General features: G+C 48.1%; 1 protein-coding gene across 3 annotated transcripts in view; it reads right to left on the bottom strand.

Annotated features, from left to right (window-relative positions):
* The window catches only part of LYG1 (lysozyme g1), a 32,505-nt gene that overhangs the window by 5,696 nt on the left and 4,174 nt on the right, over positions 1-22,635 (bottom strand). The window contains exons 2-7 of one of the 3 annotated variants that reach the window (XM_063617635.1): positions 12,429-12,549; positions 10,574-10,662; positions 8,463-8,553; positions 5,632-5,706; positions 2,564-2,668; positions 1,262-1,446 (exon numbers count right to left, since the gene is read on the bottom strand). In XM_063617635.1, the coding sequence (XP_063473705.1) occupies positions 1,262-1,446; positions 2,564-2,668; positions 5,632-5,674 (333 nt within the window). In that variant the 5' untranslated portion in view covers positions 5,675-5,706; positions 8,463-8,553; positions 10,574-10,662; positions 12,429-12,549. Of the gene's footprint in view, positions 1-1,261; positions 1,447-2,563; positions 2,669-5,631; positions 5,707-8,462; positions 8,578-10,573; positions 10,663-12,428; positions 13,638-22,635 lie in introns of those variants that run through there. The other 2 variants (XM_055242375.2, XM_063617634.1) reach the window with 2 other exon arrangements.

The raw sequence follows: 22,635 nt of genomic DNA, 5'->3' as shown, positions 1-22,635 counted from the left end.
CCAAGTAGCTGGAATTACAGGCATGCACCACCATGCCCAGCTAATTTTTGAATTTTAGTAGAGATGGGGTTTCACCATATGGGCTGGGCTGGTCTCGAACTCCTGACCTCACGTAATCCACCCTCCTTGACCTCCCAAAGTGCTGGGATTATAGGCATGAGCCACCGCACCTGGCCCAAATCTAGGGAATTCTTATTTCATCTTCAAAGGAGATTGACTCATCCTTTCCTCAAAAACCAGATTTTACAAAGGAGACAGAACAGCACAGCAGAAATTATGTCAGCCCTAACATCACAAGATACTGTTCTCGGTCCCAGTTCTGCCTCTTGCAGCTGCCATGTGACTTTGTAGCAGCGACTCCTTCCTTGTGATTCTATTTCCTCACTTGTCAAGGATGAATTACTTGTCCCTCACCTCATTTTATCAGATTATTGGATGGGTCTCCAAATCGAAGTAAAATAAAGTATTTGAAAGTACTTTAAAAGTATGATACAAAAAAGTCAAGGAAAGCAAATTTGAAGAGATCATTGAGAAATACATTTTTCTAAAATCTTAAAAAAATGACTGCAATACTCACAGGTTCCTCAACAACAACCACAAAAGCAGTGTGAGATCAATGGAAAAAATCGAGCCTCATTCTCACCCTTGCCATCACTGATTCCCTGGTGCAGAGTTAATTGAACAGTGGTTTAGTGACCATTCCCCAGAAGTCTCTATCTGACAAGTGATACCAGGCAGAATTCACGCAAAAATAAAACTCAATCTTCAGAACTAAGAATTGTATAGAAAAAAGATAAAGGAAAAGAAATTTAACATTTTTTGAGAATCCAACAGATATCAGGTACTTTTTTGCATTATTTCATGGAATCTTCATAATAATGCTGTAAGAATGGCATTTTATAGGTAGAGAAACTAAGGCCCAGTGAGATTAAATGACTTATTCAAGGCCACATGGCTACAAAGTAACTGAGGAAAGATTTAATCTGTGATCTTTCTCTTGGACCACTTAGGTCCAGAAATCCAGAATAGGGTGGCCCAGATGATATTCTGGAAACATGACATTATTTACCGTGAAAAGAAATTGTGGCTCAACATGAAGCAGAAATGTTGCTGCTCATATCTCTCAGGCAGAACTGTGACTGTCACAGCTCTAGAGAGCTTCATTCATGCTGTGTTCTGTGAAGCTTTGCCATCATCCAAAAAACAAAGCAGTGGTGCCACACAGCAGAATGGTCACATGTGTCAACGGATGGAGAGTTACCTGCACCATGCTAGTCCTATCGCCCACGTTGACCAGAATTTTGTCACCGGGAGACTTCCTGGACAAGACACCAGCGATCACGGCAGGATCCACGCAGTACTTTTGGCCAATAGTTTGCATCGTGGGTTGATATTTCAGGAGGTATGGCATGTCTATTTCAGCCAGCCTTTCAGAAGCACGAACTCCTAAACCAAACACAAAAGGAAGGATGCAGCTCGGTGTGACTTATGCTGCAACAGGAGCTCAAGGGGAGAGAGAAAGAACAATCCAAGGATCTGGGTAATGGTCGAGGACTGAGAATCCCAGATTTTGGTCTTAAATCTTTAGTAGTGGCCACTCCCTGACCTGAAGTTAGGGCTCTCCTCCTGTGAGCTTGAGTCAGCATCCCCTGAGCCAGGGTCCCCTGTGGCTGTCAGTGCCCTTCGGCTGGGCTCTCAGGGGCTGCTCTGGCCCACCCAGGACAATTCCATGGCCATAGGAACTATTGGTCCCATTCTAAGCACCCCAATAAAACAAAATGTGCCTGCCTATCAGCTACAACCTGACATGAAGGAGAAATTCTGCCAAACCCTTCAATAAGTCTTCAGATAGTGTTCCTCAACAAGTTTGTTCACAATTGCACAGTTTTCCACTCCTAAACGATACCAAGAAATCATGCGAGTTTAACCCTTTCTGAAATAATAAGAATGCTGGGCAAAAGGAAAGCCAATATTAATCTACTTAGTTAGCCTTACCTTCTAGGGGCTTTTATGGTTTAAAAAGCACTCTCGGCCGGGCACAGTGGCTCACACCTGTAATCCCAGCACTTTGGGAGGCCAAAGAGGGAGGATCACCTGAGGTCAGGAGTTCGAGACCAGCCTAACCAACATGGTGAAATCCTATCTCTACTAAAAATACAAAATTAGCCAAGCATGGTGGCACATGCCTGTAACCTAGCTACTCGGGAGGCTGAGGCCGGAGAATCGCTTAAACCTGGGAGGTGGAGGTTGCAGTGACCCGAGATTGCACCATTGCACTCCAACCTGGGCAACAAGACAGAAACTTATCTCAAAAAAAATAAATAAAAATAAAAAATAAAAAGCACCCTTGTCCACATTGTGTCGATCAGCGCTCACAACAACACTGTAAATACCGTACTGCTAGCCCCGTTTCCACGGATGCAGGGGCAGCTAAGTGACTCGTTCAAGAAGCAGAGCTTTGGGACCCCCATACCCAGAACTCTTTCCAACACTCAGTAGCGTGAGGCATGGGAAACAGCGAGAGCCAGGGGGATAGGTTGAGAGGGTGAGAGCTCATAGCTACCACAGTAGTTCAGGCCGTGACGTCTTCCAATCCCACAAGATGCTCCGGGGGTGTCCAGGGTTTGGATGTTTCCATAGCATCCCCAGTTGCTGCTTTCAGACGAGTCTACAAGTTGAGAAAAGTTCAGCCTAAGGCACGGAACTAGTTTTCATCATTCTTCTGTCCATGAATAAAATTACATTAATAAAAGTAACTATAATAAAATCAATTACATCACCTTCACTCTGCAATTGAAACTCTTGAAATTTAAATGAGAAATATCCCAAAAAATGATCACAAAAACTTCCTCAATACCAAATTCTCACCTGCTCCCCTGCAGACATGAGTAACTATTGGAGCTATTGAAGCACTTACACTCTTTGTAAAGCTCTGGTACCCTTTGATGTTGTCAGGTGGTATCTTGGAACACATCAGAGAGGATTTGTTCCCTGTAAAGTAGTCCTCATCTTACCTTTTTTTTTTCTTTTTCTTTTTCTTTTTTTTTTTTGAGATGGAGTCTGCCTCTGCCACCTAGTCTGGAGTGCAGTGGCGCAATCTCGACTCTCTGCAACCTCTGCCTTCTGGGTTCAAATGATTCTCCTGCCTCAGCCTCCTGAGTAGCTGGGATTACAGGTGCATGCCACCACACTCCGCTAATTTTTGTATTTTTAGTAGAGACGAGGTTTCACCATGTTGGCCAGGCTGGTCTCGAACTCTTGACCTCAAGTGATCCGCCCGCCTCAGCCTCCCAAAGTGCTGGGATCACAGGCGTGAGCCACCGCGCCCGGCCTCTTCTTTCATCTTATATGAACTCCGAGCACTTCTCCATCAAATACTCCTAACTCTGATGAAATATTTATGTTTGCTCTGGAGAAACAAGTATAAAACCTGGATCTCTCTGGGATATCAACCCAGATCCAAAGTAAGGCACTGCTCGTAAATGAGGATTTGAGGCTGGCTACACTTTCTCTCAGGTACACTTCTAGATAAGACCCTAAGGCTGCAGAAGGGAGTGAAGGAGAGAGGCATGGGACCAGTCTCCACATGGGATCACCCACTTTCCACTTCTTCCCTTTCTCTCTTTCTCCTTTCCATCTCTCTCTACCTCTGTCATTCCAGTCATCACTGAAGGGGAGGGTGGTTTCAGACACTCAGGATTTCACAAAGGCCACTGAAGAGGAAAATGTTCCTTCTCTTCACACCAGGAGGAGGGTGCATGAGTATTTAGATCTACAGCTCACACAAGGTGGGTGCACAAGTATTTATATCTACAATTTGCACCAGAATGGGGGCACGTGAGTCAGTACTAAGACACCTACAGTAGGCAGGAAATTGCTCCTTTTGAGAATCATCTCACCGTTATAAGGCTGTAAGACTGTCTCATTAGATTACTCTTTAATTAATTAATTAATTTATTTATTTATAGACAGGGTCTCACTGTCACCCAGGCTGGAGTGTAGTGGCATGATCATGGCTCACCACAGCCTCAACCTCCCAGGCTCAAGCTATCCTGCCACCTCAGCCTCTCAAGTAGCTGGGACCACAGGCACAAGCCAACACACCTCTCTAATTTTTTGAAGAGATGGGGTTTTGCCATGTTGCCCAGGCTGGTCTCAAACTTCTGAGCTCAAGTGATTTGCCCGTGTCGACCTCCCAAAGTGCTGGGATTACAGGCGTGAGCCACCGCACACAGCCAGATTACTCTTTTTAATTTATTTGATCCTTTGACTAAAGTAGATTAGATTATCAAACCTTAATGATTTGCAGATCTTTGGAGATATATCTATTGCCTATAATCATACGTGTCCTGTGTGTTTACATAAATGCATTTTCAGGTTCTATTTTCTTAGAACTTTATGGGATTGATAAATACTCATCTTTTGGAGTAAATACTTCTACTTTACAAACTTGTGATAAGTAACCTAAGAAAAATGTGGAAATGAAAAGACTAGATCTTTTATGAATATACTAAAAATTAAACCAGCTGACATGTTCTTTTTTATTTTTTAATCAGTGCACTTTTATCTTTATAACTGGTGACAAACACCCTTAGTATTGCAGTTGGTTTTATCACTCCTTGGTTCCTGCCTTGTGGACCTCTCCCTAGCCACACTCTGTGATCCTCAAAGTTCTTTGTATTCCCAATGCTTAGCACCTTGTAGGCATTTTTAAATATTTGTTGAATGAATGGATCAATAACTAAATGAATGACTATGAGACCTCATCTAAGAAATCTATTGAATTTAGAGTCAGGAAAATTTAGCTTCTCCTAAGGAACTTTGCTTCCTCCTTTTATTTATTAAAAAACAAGTAGGCCAGGCGCAGTGGATCACCCTGTAATCCCAGCACTTTGGGAGGCCAGATCATGAGGTCAAGAGTTCGAGACGAACCTGGCCAACATGGTGAAACCCTGTCTCTACTAAAAATACAAAAATTAGCCAGGTGTAGTGGCGGGCGCCTGTAATCCCAGCTACTTGGGAGGCTGAGGCAGGAGAATCGCTTGAAACTGGAAGGCAGATATTCCAGTGAGCTGAGATTGCACCATTGCACTCCAGCCTGGGCGAAAGAGCAAAATTCCATCTCAAAAACAAACAAAAACAAGTACTTTCCCTTTTTCCTCCAGCTGCAAAGCTGAAGTTCAATCACAGCAACTAAATCAGCCTCAATGGTTAGCTTAGTCACATGTACTCGGTTGCCTTGATTCTGGTTTTCTATTTGAATTAGTCTTATTCATTAGTCTTATTCTGGCAACCACCTCAATTCTTCTATGGAAATATATGCTTTAGGAATAAATTCAATTTGGCATTTTTTATAGTGGACAATGAGCAGCTGTTGATGGTGTATATTTAAAGTCTGGCTTCAAGCAGTGCTGTTTTAAGCCCACCTTGCATTCCAGAGAACCCCACTCTTTTGTGGGACATTTGGGGAGAGGCTGATTGTTGGTGGCTGTTCCTAACTCCAGGATTTGTTGGACAGTTTAGGAAAAAAATAATCTTTTTTGTTGCATTTCAAGTATTAGAAGTGCCATTGTGTTCCTGTGCTTATCCTTCCCATCTCCAAAGTCATTTGGAAAAATCAGCCACACTCACCCATCAGGGCAAGGAGGCCCAGCAGCAGCCACAATGCAGACATGATGACGATCTGGCTCTATGGCTCCTGAAACACTTTAAAACAAAAATTAGCTTGAGAATACAAAAATATCAGTCATCATCACAACAACATGTAATATTTCTACAGAAGCAGGGGTGAAAAGAACAAATTTCCCCATATCTGACCTAAGAAAATGAATTATTTGAATCATAGTAAAAAAAAGCAAAAGTAAGACAAGTAAGTGCTCCATTCATCCTTTCAATTAATCTAAAAATGAGAAGACTCTTACTCAGCCCACAGGAACTCAACATACGGTCAAGTTACCAACTACTTTATTTCAAGAAGGCAAGACACTTTGAATCTCAACCACCGAAAAACATACTGACCTGACTCCAGACCCTGAAAAGCAAATTTCTGATGCCCATACCTCATCCCAAGAGCCTCTTTATTATCTCCATTATCAAAAGGAGAATTTTGTATTGGTGACTTCTTAGAATTTAGGTCCCTTCTTCTTCAGGTTTGAGGAAAGACCACACTTTCCTCAGTGCCCTGGAATGTACACTGGTTGGAAGACGTTTCCCACTGCTCTAACCCCAGCCTGGAATCACAGACCCCCTTTATCACCTTGAGCCATGTTCCCCATTCCCTCTCTGTAAAACCCCAATGCGGCAACAAACCTGGACAAGAGCTCAGGGAGAATGGAGAGATGAGCTACCTCCACCAGCAAATCCCCAAGAAGCTGGCTCATGGGCAGGGGTCCCAGGATTGAACTCATGAGGTGCTCACAAGACTGGAGAATGAACACCTGGCCAACATGGAGCACCCACTCATGTGCTCTCTCTCTCTTATCCCAACCATTCCCCTAATCACCTTCCATGAGTACAAACAGCCCTGGTTCTCCTACTGGCGACCAAACCAATACACAAATACCACCCAGGATAGTTTGCTGTTGACCTCAGGGAATGGTAGAGTTTCTGGACCTTTGCCTCCAAAGCACCTCCCACCAAGCCCTGCCACTCCAGGGTATATGTCATCATTGCCCCAGTCAGCAGAGCCTGGCAGCCTAGCATTTTGAATTATTACTGTCATTACATGTAGGAATGTGCATATAAACAAGGCACTTGGTACTTTCATGATGCTTTTCTCATCTCTTTTGTTTTCAGGTTAATCTTATGGGTTGCTTCTTTCAAACACCCAGGAAGAGATTACATCTCAAGATGGAGAGGCTTTAAGGAAGTCATCTGAAGCCAGGTGTGGTGGCATACACCTGTAGTCCCAGTTACTTGGGAGGCTGAGGCAGGAGGATTGCTTGAGCCCAGAGGGTCAAGGGTGCGGTGAGCTATGATCACACCACTGCACTCCATCCTGGGAAACAGAGCAAGAGCCTGTCTCAAAAAAGGAAAAGGAAGTTATTCGATTTCCGTCTCCTTAAACTGAGGGGGCATATGCCCTTCAGATGCAGTCATGCTTTTTGTTATTCTCTCTACAACGTTGGGATGGTCTGTCTGATTTTACTTAGTTGAGCAGAAAATGTCATGCTCAGTCCCAACACCAAAAAGATTCAGGGACCTGGAATCTTAGCTGGGTCTGCAGGAACTCTCAGATTTAATCACCCAACAGGAGTCATTTATTCAGCATCCTGAGCCTCCAGCAGTGAACAAGAGAGGACAACCAATCCCAGGAGAAAAGAATGGACAAAGAGCTGCTTGGGTATAGGAAAAGCTCATGGTCTCATGAAAGTGCATCACTGGCTTTATGGAAGGACCCTTCAGGAAAAAGCACTGCTCACATTCAAATGCTCCACCCAGGGTATTTCACTCTTTTTGCTGCTTTTCCAGGAAAGAAAAATACTTCCTCTTGGAAACCCAAGTGGAAGGACTCAGCTTTTATTGTAACAGGAGAGCTACCTTATTTTCCATGCTTGGAACTAAATATTTGTGTTGAGAAGTCACTTTAATGAAAGAGTCTATGTATACACATGTGCCACTTAACGGGAACACAGAATTACTTTCTGCTTGCTCCTGGGACCAGGTCATCAAGGTAAAGTTTTTCAATTTCATCACGGAAGAGCAAGAAGTGACAATGGAATTTTTCTTTTTTTTCTTAGAGCCAGAGTTTCACTCTGTCACCCAGGCTAGAGTGCAATGGCACGATCATGGCTCACTGCAGCCTTGACCTCCTGGGCTCAAGTGATACTCCCACCTTAGCCTCCCAAGTAGCTGGGGCTAGAGGGATATGGCACCATGCCCAGATAATTTTTTAGTTTTTATGTAGAAATGGGTCTCACTATGTTGCCCAGGCTGGTCTTGAACTCCAGGCCTCAAGTGATCCTTCCACCTCAGCTTGCTGAGTAGGTAGGATTACAGGCTCAAGCCACCACACCTAGCTTGGAATTCTTTAATGGATAAACAATGTATTTTGCCCATAAATACAGCATGTTGAAGCAACCCAAACTCTATGGCCCAACTTTACAAGTGACGAAAGTACTCTGTGTTTAGAAGAGATTGTTGAGACATCACTCGGGTGTGCTCAAAGAGTGTCTGTCAGTTCCCTGTGACTCATTTGTTAATTCCCCTCTGGCTCCCTGCTTAAAACCATTATGAAGATGTCAGACCAAGGCAGCACACTGGTCATGATGTCAAGCACAATGTTTATGGTAGCATCCCTCTTCTCCCTACTCAGAGAGCAAAACAGTAACAAACAGCAAGGGGGTGTCAACAAGCTGGAGCAACAGGCCTGCCAGGCACACTGGAAACTGACAACCAGAGCATCCCTCAGGAGCTACCTCACGTTCCTCGTGGTTTGGATGGGGACATCTTCCTCTACTCACCCTCTCTCCACTGAGTACTTGGGAATTCCCAAAGCACTGTGTAAGTTTGTAAGGCATAATGGACCATGTCTTCTTCAGTTCATCAATTTTTCTGGAAAAGGTGGAAACAGGTATCTTTGGTCTTATGGTTTTCTCACCTTAGAACCTTTTCCATGAATGCTTTCAATCTTTACCTTAACCTTAAATGGTATCATTGCAGGTCACTGGGGTCCTCCATCCAGCCCAGAAATGTGACGTATTAACACTTCAACGTGCTGAGCAATGAAGGTGCCCCTGCCCCATTGTGGTGTCCCCATCTAATCCTGAGAGAACTGAGAACTGCTGTATGCATCCACATTAGGCATGGTCTCCTGCTCTAAGCTGTGTTGTCACCCTTGTTTATTGCTAACATGTCTCTGTGTCTGCCTACTCACTGTGTGCCGCTGGCCTTTCTGTTTTTAAGTTTTTAATTTTAATTTTATTTTTAATGACTTTCTGTTTTGGTAGGTTTTGCTTTGTTTTGTTTGAGACAAAGTCTCACTCTGTCGCCCAGGCTGGAGTGCAGTGGTGTGATCTCGGCTCACTACAACCTCTGCCTCCTGAGTTCAAGTGATTCTCTTGCCTTAGCCTCCCAAGTAGCTGAGACTACAAGCACACATCTCCACGCCCGGCTAATTTTTGTATTTTTAGTAGAGATGGGGTTTCACCATGTTGGCCAGGCTGGTCCAGAACTCCTGACCTCAGGTGATCCACCCACCTCAGTCTCTTAAAGTGCTGGGATTACAGGCATGAGCCACCGCGCCCAGCCCCTGGGTTTTTTGCTTTTTCTTTTCTTTTTTTTTCAGTCGAGACAAGGCCTCACTCTGTCTCCCAGGCAGGAGTGCGGTGGCCCAAAATTGTGGAATCATCTCACCATCATAAGCCTGTAAGAATGTCTCATTAGATTACTCTTTAATTTTTATAAGTGTTTTAATTTTTTTTTTTTCCGAAACAGGGTCTCACTGTCACCTAGGCTGGAATGAAGTGATGTGATCTCAGCTCACTGCACCCTCGACCTGCCTGAGCTCAGGTGATCCTCCTGCCTCAGCCTCCTGAGTAGCTGGGATTACAGCCGTGTGCCAACATGCCTGGCTAATTTTTGTATTTTTAGTAAAGACGGGGTTTTGCCATGTTGGCCAGGCTGGTCTCAAACTCCAGGGCTCAAGCAATCCACCTGCCTCAGCCTCCCAAATTGCTAGGAACCACCGGCACCAGGCCTGTTTTAAAATTATTTTTAATTTTTTATTATTTTTACTTTTTAATTTTTTCATTTTTAAAAAATTTTTTAAATTTTTATTTTGTTTCATTTTTAAAATGCTTCAATTTTTAAATTTGTTAAAGGCCTTTCCAGGAGCATCACATCGTACTCATCGCCGTCTTGCTATTCTAATCTTCTCCCTCCCTACATACACACACACACACACACACACACACATACACACACACGTACACACACACATGCACATACAGCAACACCCCATGAATGTTTCCTTCTGCACAAAGAGAAAATCAGAGAGACCTTGGCCTCTCTGTTCCATCTATGAACTCTAGAGGTTTATCTGTCTTTTTAGTCTGTTAGCCGAGACTGTTAGACATCTTGGCCTTAGTTCTTCCACAGCTTGCAGAGAAAATAAGACTGTTATAGAACCAATACTTACAGTGTATGGGTTAATGGAGCCCATGAGGGCAAGCAAGGGATTTACCATCTGGCAAAATACAAACACCTTAGTCTTTTGGCTTTCAGTTAACAAATGTGACATCGCATTTGGCCCTATTACAGCTACAGTTAAGTGCACACACATTTCTTTCCTCCCATTATTCGATTTGCACATGCTCACAAATCCAAAAGTAATGACATACTTGCATTAAAAGAAATCTGAATTTTGATAAGTGTTGTAATGAACAGGAAAAATTATTCTATCATCTACAAATCTTTTCAAACTTAGGTTTTCTTTGCAAGGTCCTTAAACTTCGCCTGAGTCCAATATTTCTTATGCAGCAGAGACACAATCATTGCCAACTGATCACCATACACTGGATTTTCATCCTCAATAAGCCCGAGTGTAAGATCCATGCCTCTGCTTCACACTCACCTGTCTTCAGTCAGTGCTCCTCCTTAGAGGTGGTGAGCCCACAGCGATTTATATAGAGTCCTGTTCTCTTGTTAAGTGTTGATCTCATCCTATTTTGGAGAGATTTATGACATCTCATAAATTATAATAATAATAATAATAATAATTATAAATACTGTGAACTTATATAGGGCCTTTTATTCAAGAATGTCCTGGCATTTTGCAAACATTAACCAATTCGTTTCTTGCCATACCTCAGAAGGCAGATCCTAGTTGTAGTTTGACTTTGACACATTCTGGTCCAACACTTGTCTTTATTCACATCAGTTTCTGGGAATGTGGGTTAGGTAAGAAAGCAAGGAAGGAAGAGAGAGAGAGAAAGAGAGAGAGAGAGTGAGAAGGAGAGAGTGAGAAGGGGGAAGGGAGGAAGGGAGGAAGGGAGGAGGAAGGGAAGGAAGGGAAGGAAGAAAAGGAAAAGGACGGAAGGAAGGGAGGGAGGGAATTGAACTTGGTGTGTCAGAAACTCATTATTGGTTTGTATTTCAGGTAAGCAGAGCTCCTAGACCAGGGGTTGGCAGCTTTTTCTTACAGGCCCAGGTAGGCTTTTGGGCCATGTGGTCTTTGTCATAATTACTCGCCTCTGCCATTGTAGCACGAGAGCAGTCATAGATAATATTTAAATGAATGGCCATGACTGTGTTCCAAAAAAACTTTCTTTACTACACAGGTGGTGGCCCTAGGGCCGTAGGTTGCTGGCCCCTGTTCTGAACCACCGAGAGGTACCAATCCACATGTCCTCAGTTCAGCAATGTGGGGAGAGAGGATTGGCTGGATGATGCTATTTTATAGACACCCAGGACCTACAGCGTGTTCCAAATGTCTACATCGATAAGTACTTTGAGAGGGTTCATATAAAGTTTCCAGGAAGGATTCTTTCCAAAGTTGCGGAAAGGGTGCATTTCATGACTAAAAGAGGGAGCCCCCTCCCTCACCACACCCTGTGCCCCAGCTCAGCTGAACAGCTTGATTTTCCCCAAACACAGCACCATTCTTTGCACTAGGCCTTCCTACAGGCTCTTTCCTTTTTATCTAAACCCTCAGGGACAGGGGCAGTGTCTCATTTGTCTTTATAATACCAGCATGCAACACTCTGCCTGACACATATTAGACACTCAGTAAAACACATGGAATCAATGGCTTGCTTATTGGCTGACTGGTATACAGTCTGTCTCTTCTGCATCCTCTGCCTTAGCTCCCTCCCCACACCACAACTCAAACACAAGCTCCATGAGAGCTGTGAATCTGGCTACTTCATTTATAAGATTGAGTCTTCAGTGGCCAGATAACAGCCTGGCACATTGTAAGTGTTCAGTAAATCTTTGTTGATTCAGTCAATGACTGAAGAATCCCTACAACCTCACCCAGCAAGATTTGGACTGGGTTTCCAATGCTGGGCCCCACGTTAGACATGTGTTCCTTGTGTTTCAAGCAACATGTGGATATTTCTACCATAGCACCTACGGCACTTCGGTTTGTTGTTGTTTTGAGAACAAAAACAAAGGCTTTTTCTCCCCTATATTCCTTATGGCACATAAGGGGTATTCAATACATGTTTATGGAATGAGTAAATGAATGATTTAAAGTGTATTTATGACCTTTTGGAAGTCACTCACTCTGCATCCCCAGCGCAGACACTGAGGGTTAAGATTTTGTTGTTCTCGGCTGGGCGCAGAGCCTCACACCTATAATCCCAGCGCTTTGGGAGGCCGAGGCAGGTGGATGACTTGAGAGCAGGAGTTCGGACGAGCCTGGCCGACGTGGCGAAACCCCATCTCTACTAAAAATACAAAAATTAGCCGGGCATGATGGTGCACACCTGTAATACCAGCTACTTGGAAGGCTGAGACATGAGAATCACTGGAACCGGGAAGCAGAGGTTACAGTAAGCCCAGATCCTGCCAGTGTCCTCCAGCCTGGGCCACAGAGTGAGACACCATCTAAGAAAAAAAAAAAAAAGATTTTACTGTTCTCTACCTGTGGCTGAGATGGTGAGACCGCAATGAAGGGCACTGTGAGCAAGGATCCAGATTTGGACACCCAGTGAGTTCTTGAACTTTGGGAGGGGAGTGTGAGAACACTGGGTTCCTCTCTGTTGTTGGCAGAGTTGGGATAAAAAGAGAACTAATGCACCCATTAAAAACTCTATCCTGACCCCCAAAATGGAACTCGTCCATTTTATTTTTTCCACCAAGCTCTAGCACATACCAACAATTAAAAGGTATTACAGTGTGGGGAAATCTGGAGATGCCCAGCCCCACCTACAAAAGCACCCTGTCATCAGCCCAGAGGGCCACGTTAGCATCCTGGGAGGTTCTCCTGGGCAGCAGCCAGCATGTTGCCTGGCAATGCCTCCACACAGACGATGCCCACCTGCGTCCTCAGGCTTGTTCAGTCCTTGCCAGCCCCTTTATGGATAACCTTCCTTTCAAAGACCTGGCATACACTTTCAAATACTTACCTCCCAGACAGATGGAGGATCCCAGACAGCCAGTGTGGGAGTGGAGGAGGTATTGAAAAGAAAGCTAGGTCGGGCATGGTGTTTCAGCCCTGTAATCCCAGCACTTTGGGAGGCTGGGAGGGAGGATTTGCTTTAGGCCAGGAGTTCAAGACCAGCCTGGGCAACATCGTGAGACCCTCCATCTCTACAAGAAATGGAAAAAAGAAAAAAACAAACAGAAAACATAGCTGGGCATCATGGCTCACACCTGTAATCCCAGCACTTTGGGAGGCTGAGGTAGGCGGATCACTTGAGGTCAGGAGTTTGAGACCAGCCTGGGCAATATGGTGAAACCCCATAGCTGCTAAAAATACAAAAATTAGTGGGGCGTGGTGGCCACCTGTAATCCCAGCTGCTCAGGAGGCTGAGGCATGCCAATCCCTTGAACCTGGGTGGCAGAGGTTGCAGTGAGCCGAGATTGAGATCGCACCACTGCACTCCAGCCTTGTTAACAGAGTGAGACTCTGTCTTAAAAAAAAAAAAAAAAAAAAAAAGAAAAGAAAAACAAAAAGAAAGAAGAAAAAGAAAGCTTGCTGCACCTGGACTTAGGTAGGACTAAATAGAAACAGCACAAGATATTCCTTGCCACACCCTCAGGGCCAGGTGAGCTGTGACTGCCGCACACCATGCCTGTTTTACTTCCCAAATGCAAGATCCTCTTCTCGGTTTGAGTTTGTGTCTCAAATGAATTCAGTTTTCTCTCGCCTTAGTCCAGGTTCTGCCTGGCACTTGTTCCAAGGGGCACAAATTAGTCACCAAAAGCATGCAAAAGGAATACAGAGCTTTAGAGAAAATTACCTTGCAGGCACCAAAAAGAATCATTTCACACATCACAAAACCAGACTTCCTAAAAATCCTCTTCGTTCAGTGATCTCTTCAAAGTTTCAGAAAGTGTCTGCTCCCACCCATATTATTTCTCCTCTGAAATGTCTCCTAAATATCTTCCTCGTGGCCAGGCATGGTGGCTCACACCTGTAATCCCAGCACTTTGGGAGGCCGAGGCAGGCGGATCACCTGAGGTCAGGAGTTTGAGATCAGCCTGGCCAACATGGTGAAACCCCATCTCTACTAAAAATACAAAAAATTAGCAGGGCGTGGTGGTGTGCACCTATAATCCCAGCTACTCCTGAGGCTGAGACAGGAGAATTGCTTGAACCCAGGAGGCAGAGGTTACAGTGAGCCAAGATTGCACCACTGCACTCCAGCCTGGGTGACAGGAGTGAAACCTTGTCTCAAATAAATAAATAAATAAACTCTTCCTCCTCATTCTCTCTGTCTGGAACCTCTTAACGTTTCCTATTACTCCAGTATTGTAATAAATATTATAAGAAAAGACACTGTTGCATATAGGTTGAAAGTATTCATGAGGATATCGGGATGTTTTGCAAATGTCATCTCTTTGAATTCTCATTAATTCACTGGAATTGACAGCTGAGGAAAGTGGCTTCCTTGAGAATGGAGGCGCTCAGCTAGAAACGCAAGTCTAGGCTGACATCAAAGCTTCTCTTCCTGTGGGTGCTGCCCCCAGCTGCATTCAGCTCTTAAGTTCCAGGTAATTCCTTTTAGGCAGGTGCTTCCTGGACTCTTGCTTCTTCAGTCTCCTGTCCCACATTCCAGCTGCCTTCAGTCCCAAGGGGAGCTATTGTCTCTGGTTCCCATAAATTTCTCTGAGAAATGGCTTCTCACAAACCCTGCCTCTCTATGATGTCTTCCAACTCCTCGCCTACTGCACCTGGGTCCCCACCCTAAGAATCCTAGAAGCTGAGGAGGGCGTTCTCCATCCAGCCTCCTGGACACTCCACAGGCACATGACGGTCAGATTTATATTTTAAAAAGTGTCCCCTGGCTGCTGATTGCCTTGGAGGTGAGCCAGAGTGACTTGGGAGACTTCACAGAAGACCAGATGAGAGATGATGGTTGGACTAGAGTGATGGGGCTGTGGCTTGGCTGTGTCCGCACTGAAATCTCATCTCAAATTGTAGCTCCCATAATTCCCTTGTGTTGTGGGAGGGACTCAGTGGGAGATAATTGAATCATGGAGGTGGTTTACCCCATACTGTTCTCCTGGTAGTATATAAGTCTCACGAGATGTGATGATTTTATAAGAAGAAACCCCAGCCGGGCTCAGTGGCTCATGTCTGTAGTCCCAGCACTTTGGGAGGCCGAGGGGTGTGGATCACGAGATCAGGAGATCGAGACCACCCTGGCTAAAACCGTGAAACCCTGTCTCCACTAAAAATACAAAAAATTAGCCAGGCGTGGTGGGGGGGCGCCTGTAGCCCCAGCTACTTGGGAGGCTGAGGCAGGAGAATGGCGTGAACCCGGGAGGCGGAGCTTACAGTGAGCCGAGATCGCGCCACTGCACTCCAGCCTGGGCGACAGAGCGAGACTCTGTCTCAAAAAAAAAAAAAAAAAAAAAGGAGAAGAAACCCCTTTGCTTGGCTTTCACTGTTCTCTTGTCTGCTGCCATGTGAGATGTAACTTTCACCTTCTGCCATGATTATGCGGCCTCCCCAGCCACGTGGAACTGTGAGTCCATTAAATCTCTTTCTTTTCTAAATTGCTAAGTCTCAAGTAGGTCTTATTTATTTATTTATTTATTTACTTATTTTTGAGACAGAGTCTCACTCTGTCACCTAGGCTGGAGTGCAGTGGCGCGACCTTGGCTCACTGCAACTTGGGTTCAGGTGATTCTCCTGCCTCAGCCTCCCGAGTAGCTGGGATTACAGGTGCCTGCCACCGTGCCTGGCTACTTTTTTTTTTTTTTTTTCATTTTAGTAGAGACAGCATTTCATCATGTTCACCAGGTTGGTCTCAAACTCCTGACTTCAAGTGATCTGCCTGGCTCGGCCTCCCAAAGTGCTGGGATTACAGCCACCGCGCCTGGCCTTGGGTATGTCTTTATCAGCAGCATGAAAATGGACTAATACAGTAAATTGGTAGTGGGAGTGGGACGCTGCTGAAAAGATACCCGAAAATGTGGAAGAGACTTTGGAATTGGGTAACAGACAGAGGCTGGAACAGTTTGGAGGACTCAGAAGACAGGAAAATGTGGAAAGTTGGGAACTCCCTAGAGACATGTTGAATGGCTTTGACCAAAATGCTGATAATGATATGGACGATGAAATCCAGGCTGAGGTGGTCTCAGATAGACATGAGGAACTTGGGAACTGGAGCAAAGGTGACTCTTGTTATGTTTTAGCAAAGAGACTAGTGGCATTTTGCCCCTGCCATAGAGATATGCAGAACGTTGAACTTGAGAGAGATGATTCAGGGTATCTGGTGGAAGAAATTTCTAAGCAGCAAAGCATTCAAGGGGTGACTTGGGTTCTATTAAAGGCATTCGGTTTTATAAGGGAAGCAGAGCATAAAAGTTGGGAAAATTTGCAGCCTGACAATGCTATAGAGAAGAAAATCTCATTTTCTGAGGAGAAATTCAAGCCATCTGCAGAAATTTTCATAAGTAATAAGAAGCCGCTCCCTCCCTCCCTCCCTCCCTCCCTCCCTCCCTCCCTCCCTCCCTCTCTCTCTCTCTCTCTCTCTCTCTCTCTTTCTTTCTTTCTTTCTTTCTTTCTTTCTTTCTTTCTTTCTTTCTTTCTTTCTTTCTTTCTTTCCTCTTTCTTCTTTTCCCTCTCTGGCCCAGGCTGCAATCTACTCGGCTTGCGGCTGCCCGCGCCGCGGACTGCCTGGGTCTGCTGCCGCGCGCCACCGCTGCCTGCCTTTTCTCCTTTCACGGCAGGCACGCGTTCGCCATCTTGGCCACGCTCGTCGCCAGCTCCTCACGCCGAGTGCTCTGCCCGCCTCAGCTTCCCGAGCTACTGGAACTACAGACGGAGTCTCGCTCACCCAGTGCTCGGTGTTGCCCAGGCTGGAGTGCGGTGGCGTGGTCTGGCCTCGCGGCAGCCTCCGCCCCCCAGCCGCCTGCCTTGGCCTACCAGGGTGCTGGGATTGCAGCCCCTGCCCGGCCGCCGCCCCGTCTGGGAGGTGGGGAGCGCCTCTGCCCGGCCGCCCCGTCTGGGAAGTGAGGAGCGCCTCTGCCCGGCCACCCACCATCTGGGAAGTGAGGAGCGCCTCTGCCCAGCCACCCACCGTCTGGGAAGTGAGAAGCGCCTCTGCCCGGCCACCCACAGTCTGGGAAGTGAGGAGCGCCTCTGCCCGGCCACCCACCGTCTGGGAAGTGAGGAGCGCCTCTGCCCGGCCACCCACCGTCTGGGAAGTGAGGAGCGCCTCTGCCCGGCCACCCACCGTCTGGGAAGTGAGGAGCGCCTCTGCCCGGCCACCCCGTCTGGGAAGTGAGGAGCGCCTCTGCCCGGCCGCCCCGTCTGGGAGGTGAGGAGCGCCTCTGCCCGGCCACCCATCGTCTGGGAAGTGAGGAGCGCCTCTGCCCGGCCACCCACCGTCTGGGAAGTGAGGAGCGCCTCTGCCCGGCCGCCCCGTCTGGGAAGTGAGGAGCGCCTCTGCCCGGCCACCCATCGTCTGGGAAGTGAGGAGTGCCTCTGCCCGGCCACCCATCGTCTGGGAAGTGAGGAGCGCCTCTGCCCGGCCACCCCGTCTGGGAAGTGAGGAGCGCCTCTGCCCGGCCGCCCCGTCTGGGAGGTGAGGAGCGCCTCTGCCCGGCCACCCATCGTCTGGGAAGTGAGGAGCGCCTCTGCCCGGCCGCCCCGTCCGGGAAGAAGTGAGGAGCGCCTCTGCCCGGCCGCCCCGTCTGGGAAGTGAGGAGCGCCTCTGCCCGGCCGCCCCGTCTGGGAAGTGAGGAGCGCCTCTGCCCGGCCGCCCCGTCCGGGAAGAAGTGAGGAGCGCCTCTGCCCGGCCGCCCCGTCTGGGAAGTGAGGAGCGCCTCTGCCCGGCCGCCCCGTCTGGGAAGAAATGAGGAGCGCCTCTGCCCGGGCGCCCCGTCCGGGAAGAAGTGAGGAGCGCCTCTGCCCGGCTGCCCCATCTGGGAAGTGAGGAGCGCCTCTGCCCGGCCACCCATCGTCTGGGAAGTGAGGAGCGCCTCTGCCCGGCCGCCCCGTCTGGGAGGTGAGGAGCGCCTTTGCCCGGCCACCCATCGTCTGGGAAGTGAGGAGCGCCTCTGCCCGGCCTCCCATCGTCTGGGAGGTGAGGAGCGCCTCTGCCCGGCCGCCCCGTCCGGGAGGAAGTGAGGAGCGCCTCTGCCCGGCCGCCCCGTCCGGGAAGAAGTGAGGAGCGCCTCTGCCCGGCTGCCCCGTCTTGGAAGAAGTGAGGAGCGCCTCTGCCCGGGCGCCCCGTCTGGGAAGTGAGGAGCGCCTCTGCCCGGCCACCCACCGTCTGGGAAGTGAGGAGCGCCTCTGCCCGGCCACCCACCGTCTGGGAAGTGAGGAGCGCCTCTGCCCGGCCACCCACCGTCTGGGAAGTGAGGAGCGCCTCTGCCCGGCCACCCACCGTCTGGGAAGTGAGGAGCGCCTCTGCCCGGCCGCCCCGTCTGGGAAGTGAGGAGCGCCTCTGCCCGGCCGCCCCGTCTGGGAAGTGAGGAGTGCCTCTGCCCGGCCACCCATCGTCTGGGAAGTGAGCAGCGCCTCTGCCCGGCCACCCATCGTCTGGGAGTTGAGGAGCGCCTCTGCCCGGCTGCCCCGTCCGGGAAGAAGTGAGGAGCGCCTCTGCCCGGCCGCCCCGTCCGGGAAGAAGTGAGGAGCGCCTCTGCCCGGCCGCCCCGTCCGGGAAGAAGTGAGGAGCGCCTCTGCCCGGCCGCCCCGTCCGGGAAGAAGTGAGGAGCGCCTCTGCCCGGCCGCCCCGTCCGGGAAGAAGTGGGGAGCGCCTCTGCCCGGGCGCCCCGTCCGGGAAGAAGTGGGGAGCGCCTCTGCCCGGCCGCCCCGTCCGGGAAGAAGTGGGGAGCGTCTCTGCCCGGCCGCCCCGTCCGGGAAGAAGTGGGGAGCGCCTCTGCCCGGCCGCCCCGTCCGGGAAGAAGTGGGGAGCGCCTCTGCCCGGCCGCCCCGTCCGGGAAGAAGTGAGGAGCGCCTCTGCCCGGCCACCCATCGTCTGGGAGGTGAGGAGCGCCTCTGCCCGGCCACCCATCGTCTGGGAGGTGAGGAGCGCCTCTGCCCGGCCACCCATCATCTGGGAAGTGAGGAGCGCCTCTGCCCGGCTGCCCCATCTGGGAAGTGAGGAGCGCCTCTGCCCGGCCACCCATCATCTGGGAAGTGAGGAGCGCCTCTGCCCGGCTGCCCCATCTGGGAAGTGAGGAGTGCCTCTGCCCGGCCACCCATCGTCTGGGAAGTGAAGAGTGCCTCTGCCCGGCCACCCATCGTCTGGGAGGTGAGGAGCGCCTCTGCCCGGCCACCCATCGTCTGGGAAGTGAGGAGCGCCTCTGCCCGGCCACCTATCGTCTGGGAAGTGAGGAGCGCCTCTGCCCGGCCACCTATCGTCTGGGAAGAAGTGAGGAGCGTCTCTGCCTGGCCACTCCGTCTGGGAAGTGAGGAGCTCCTCTGCCCGGCCACCCTGTGTCTGGGTAGAAGTGAGGAGCTCCTCTGCCTGGCCGCTCCGTCTGGGAGGTCTACCACGGAGGCCAGAAGCAATGTGGGGGCTGGACGTGGTGGCTCACGCCTGTGGTCCCGGCACTCTGGGGGGCGAGGCGGGTTGATCACTTCGGGCTAGGAGTTCGAGACCAGTCTGGCCAACTTGGCGAAACATGAAGAATACAACAGACAAACCAACCAACCAACTCAGTGACAACAAAACAGGTCTACCCTGGAGTCATACTCTAATTTTTTTTATTTTCTTCCCTTTCTGATCCTTTATCCCACTTTCTTTTTCTTCCTCTTCCTTCTCCCTCTTCTTTGTCAAATAGAGGATTGAGTTATTGTCACTGATCCATATAAAGTCCCTCTCTCATTTATTTTAACTCCCACCCCCCATTTCTATTCCCCGACTTCCCATGTGCAACCTTCCTAATATGTTTGATACGCATCTTTTTGTTTGTATGTATTTTTAGAAAATGTTTATTGTTAGCCGGGCGCGGTGGCTCACGCTTGTAATCCCAGCACTTTGGGAGGCCGAGGCGGGCGGATCACGAGGTCAGGAGATCGAGACCACTGTGAAACCCTGTCTCTACTAAAAATACAAAAAAAAAAATTAGCCGGGCGTGGTGGCGGGCGCCTGTAGTCCCAGCTACTTGGAGAGGCTGAGGCAGGAGAATGGCGTGAACCCGGGAGGCGGAGCTTGCAGTGAGCCGAGATCACGCCACTGCACTCCAGCCTGGGCAACAGAGCGAGACTCCGTCTCAAAAAAAAAAAAAAAAAAAAAAAAGAAAATGTTTATTGTTTTTGTATGCAAAAATTAATAAAAAAAAAAAGAAATAAGACATAAAAAGAAAAAAAAAAAAAAAAAAAAAAAAAAAAAAAAAAAAAAAAAAGAAGCCGAATGTTAATCACCAAGACAATGGGGAAAATGTCTCCAGGGCATATCAGAGACTTTTGTGGCAGCTTCTTCCCACACAGGCCCAGAGGCCTAGAAGGAAAAAAATTGTTTTGTGGGCCAGGCCCAGGGTCCCTCTGCTGTGTGCAGTCTAGGCACTTGGTGCTCTGTGTCCCAGCAACTCCAGCCATGACTAAAAGGGGCCAAGGTACACCTCAGACCATGGCTTCAGAGGGTGCAAGACCCAAGCCTTGGCAGCTTCCACATGGTATTGAGTCTGCGGGTACACAGAAGTCAAGAATTGAGGTTTGGGAACCTCTGCTTAGATTTCAGAGGATGTATGGAAATGCCTGGATGTCCAGGCAGGGGTTTGCTGCAGCAGTGGGGACCTCAGGGAGAACCTCTGCTAGGGCAGTGAGGAAAATAAATGTGGGATGGATGCCCCCCACACAGAGTCCCCACTGGGGCACTACCTAGTGGAACTGTGAGAAGAGGGCCACCATCCTCCAGACCCCAGAATGGTAGATCCACGGACAGCTTGCACCGTGCACCTGGAAAAGCTGCAGACATTCAACGCCAGCCCATGAAAGCAGCCAGGAGGGAGGTGGTACCCTGCAAAGCCACAGGGGAGGAGCTGCCCAAGACCATGGGAACCCACCTCTTTCATCAGCATGACCCAGATGTGAGATGTGGAGTCAAATATCATTTTGGAACTTTGAGATTTCACTGCCCTGCTGGATTTCAGACCTGCATGGGGCCTGTAGCCCCTTTGTTTCAGCCAATTTCTCCCATTTGGAATGGCTGTATTTACCCAATGCCTGTACCTCCATTGTATCTAGGAAGTAACTAACTTACTTTTGATTTTATAGGCTCGTAGGCAGAAGGGCCTTGCTTTGTCTCAGATGAGACATTAGACTGAACTGTTGAATTAATGCTGAAATGAAGTAAGACTTTAGGGGACTGTTGGGAAGGCATGATTGGTTTTGAAATGTGAAGACATGAGATTTGGGAGGGGTCAGGAGTGGAATGATATGATTTGGCTGTGTCCCCACCAAAATCTCATATCAAATTGTAGCTCCCATAATTCCCTTGTGTTGTGGGAGGGACCCAGTGGGAGACAATTGAATCATGGGGGCAGTTTCCCCCATACTGTTCTCATGGTAGTGTATAAGTCTCATGAGATCTGATAATTTTATAAGAGGAAACCCCTTTTGCTTGGCTCTCACTCTTCTCTTGCCTGCTGCCATGTGAGACATAACATTCACCCACCGCCATGACTGTGAGGCCTCCCCAGCCACGTGGAACTGTGAGTCCATTAAACCTCTTTCTTTTGTCAATTGCTCAGTCTCAGGTATGTCTTTATCAGCAACATGAAAGCGGACTAGTACAGATGGCTAAGAGAAAAAGGAAAGATATTACAGATCTATTTTAGAGGTGGAATTGACAGGACTCAGTTTGGGATAAGATGCCAAGGGTGAGAGCAAAGAAGAGGACATAAGTGCCTGGGAGGATGGTACTAAGTCTGGAATGCTGAAGATGAAAGTGCATTTACAAAAGAAGATGAAGTTTTAGGCTGGGTGGAGTGGCTCACGTCTATGGTTCTGACACTTTAGGAGGTCAAGGCAGTTCAAGACCAGCCTGGGCAACGTAGCAAGACCCTGTCTCAATTTATGAAAAAGAAAAAGAAAGGATTAAGTTTTAACTCCCATGTAACAAACCTACACATGTACACCTCAATCTAAAAATGTTTTTAAAGACAAAGAATAAGAAATGCTGGTGTAAACGTGGAGAAATGGAGCCCTTATACACTCTTGGTGGGCATATACACTAATCTAGCCATTATGGAAAACAGTATGGAGATGCCTCAAAAAATGAAAAGTAGAATTGGCATATGACCCAGAAATCTCACTGCTGGGTATGTATCCAAAGAAAATGAATATGTCAAAGGGAAATGTGCACTCCCATGTTTACCGCAGCATTATTTATAATAGCCAAGATACAGAATCATCCTAAGTGTCCATCAACACATGAGTGGATAAAGAAAACGCAGTATATATACATAATGGAATAATATTTTGTCATTAAAAAGCGTGAAACCCTGTCATTTGCAGCAACACGATGAAACTAAAGGATATTAAGTGAAATAAGGCACAGAAGG

This window comes from Symphalangus syndactylus, chromosome 14 (genome assembly GCF_028878055.3).
Source record: "Symphalangus syndactylus isolate Jambi chromosome 14, NHGRI_mSymSyn1-v2.1_pri, whole genome shotgun sequence".
Taxonomy (NCBI): Eukaryota; Metazoa; Chordata; class Mammalia; order Primates; family Hylobatidae; genus Symphalangus; species Symphalangus syndactylus.
Note: the sequence above shows the minus strand (reverse complement) of the source record. Positions and strands in the feature narration are given on the sequence as shown.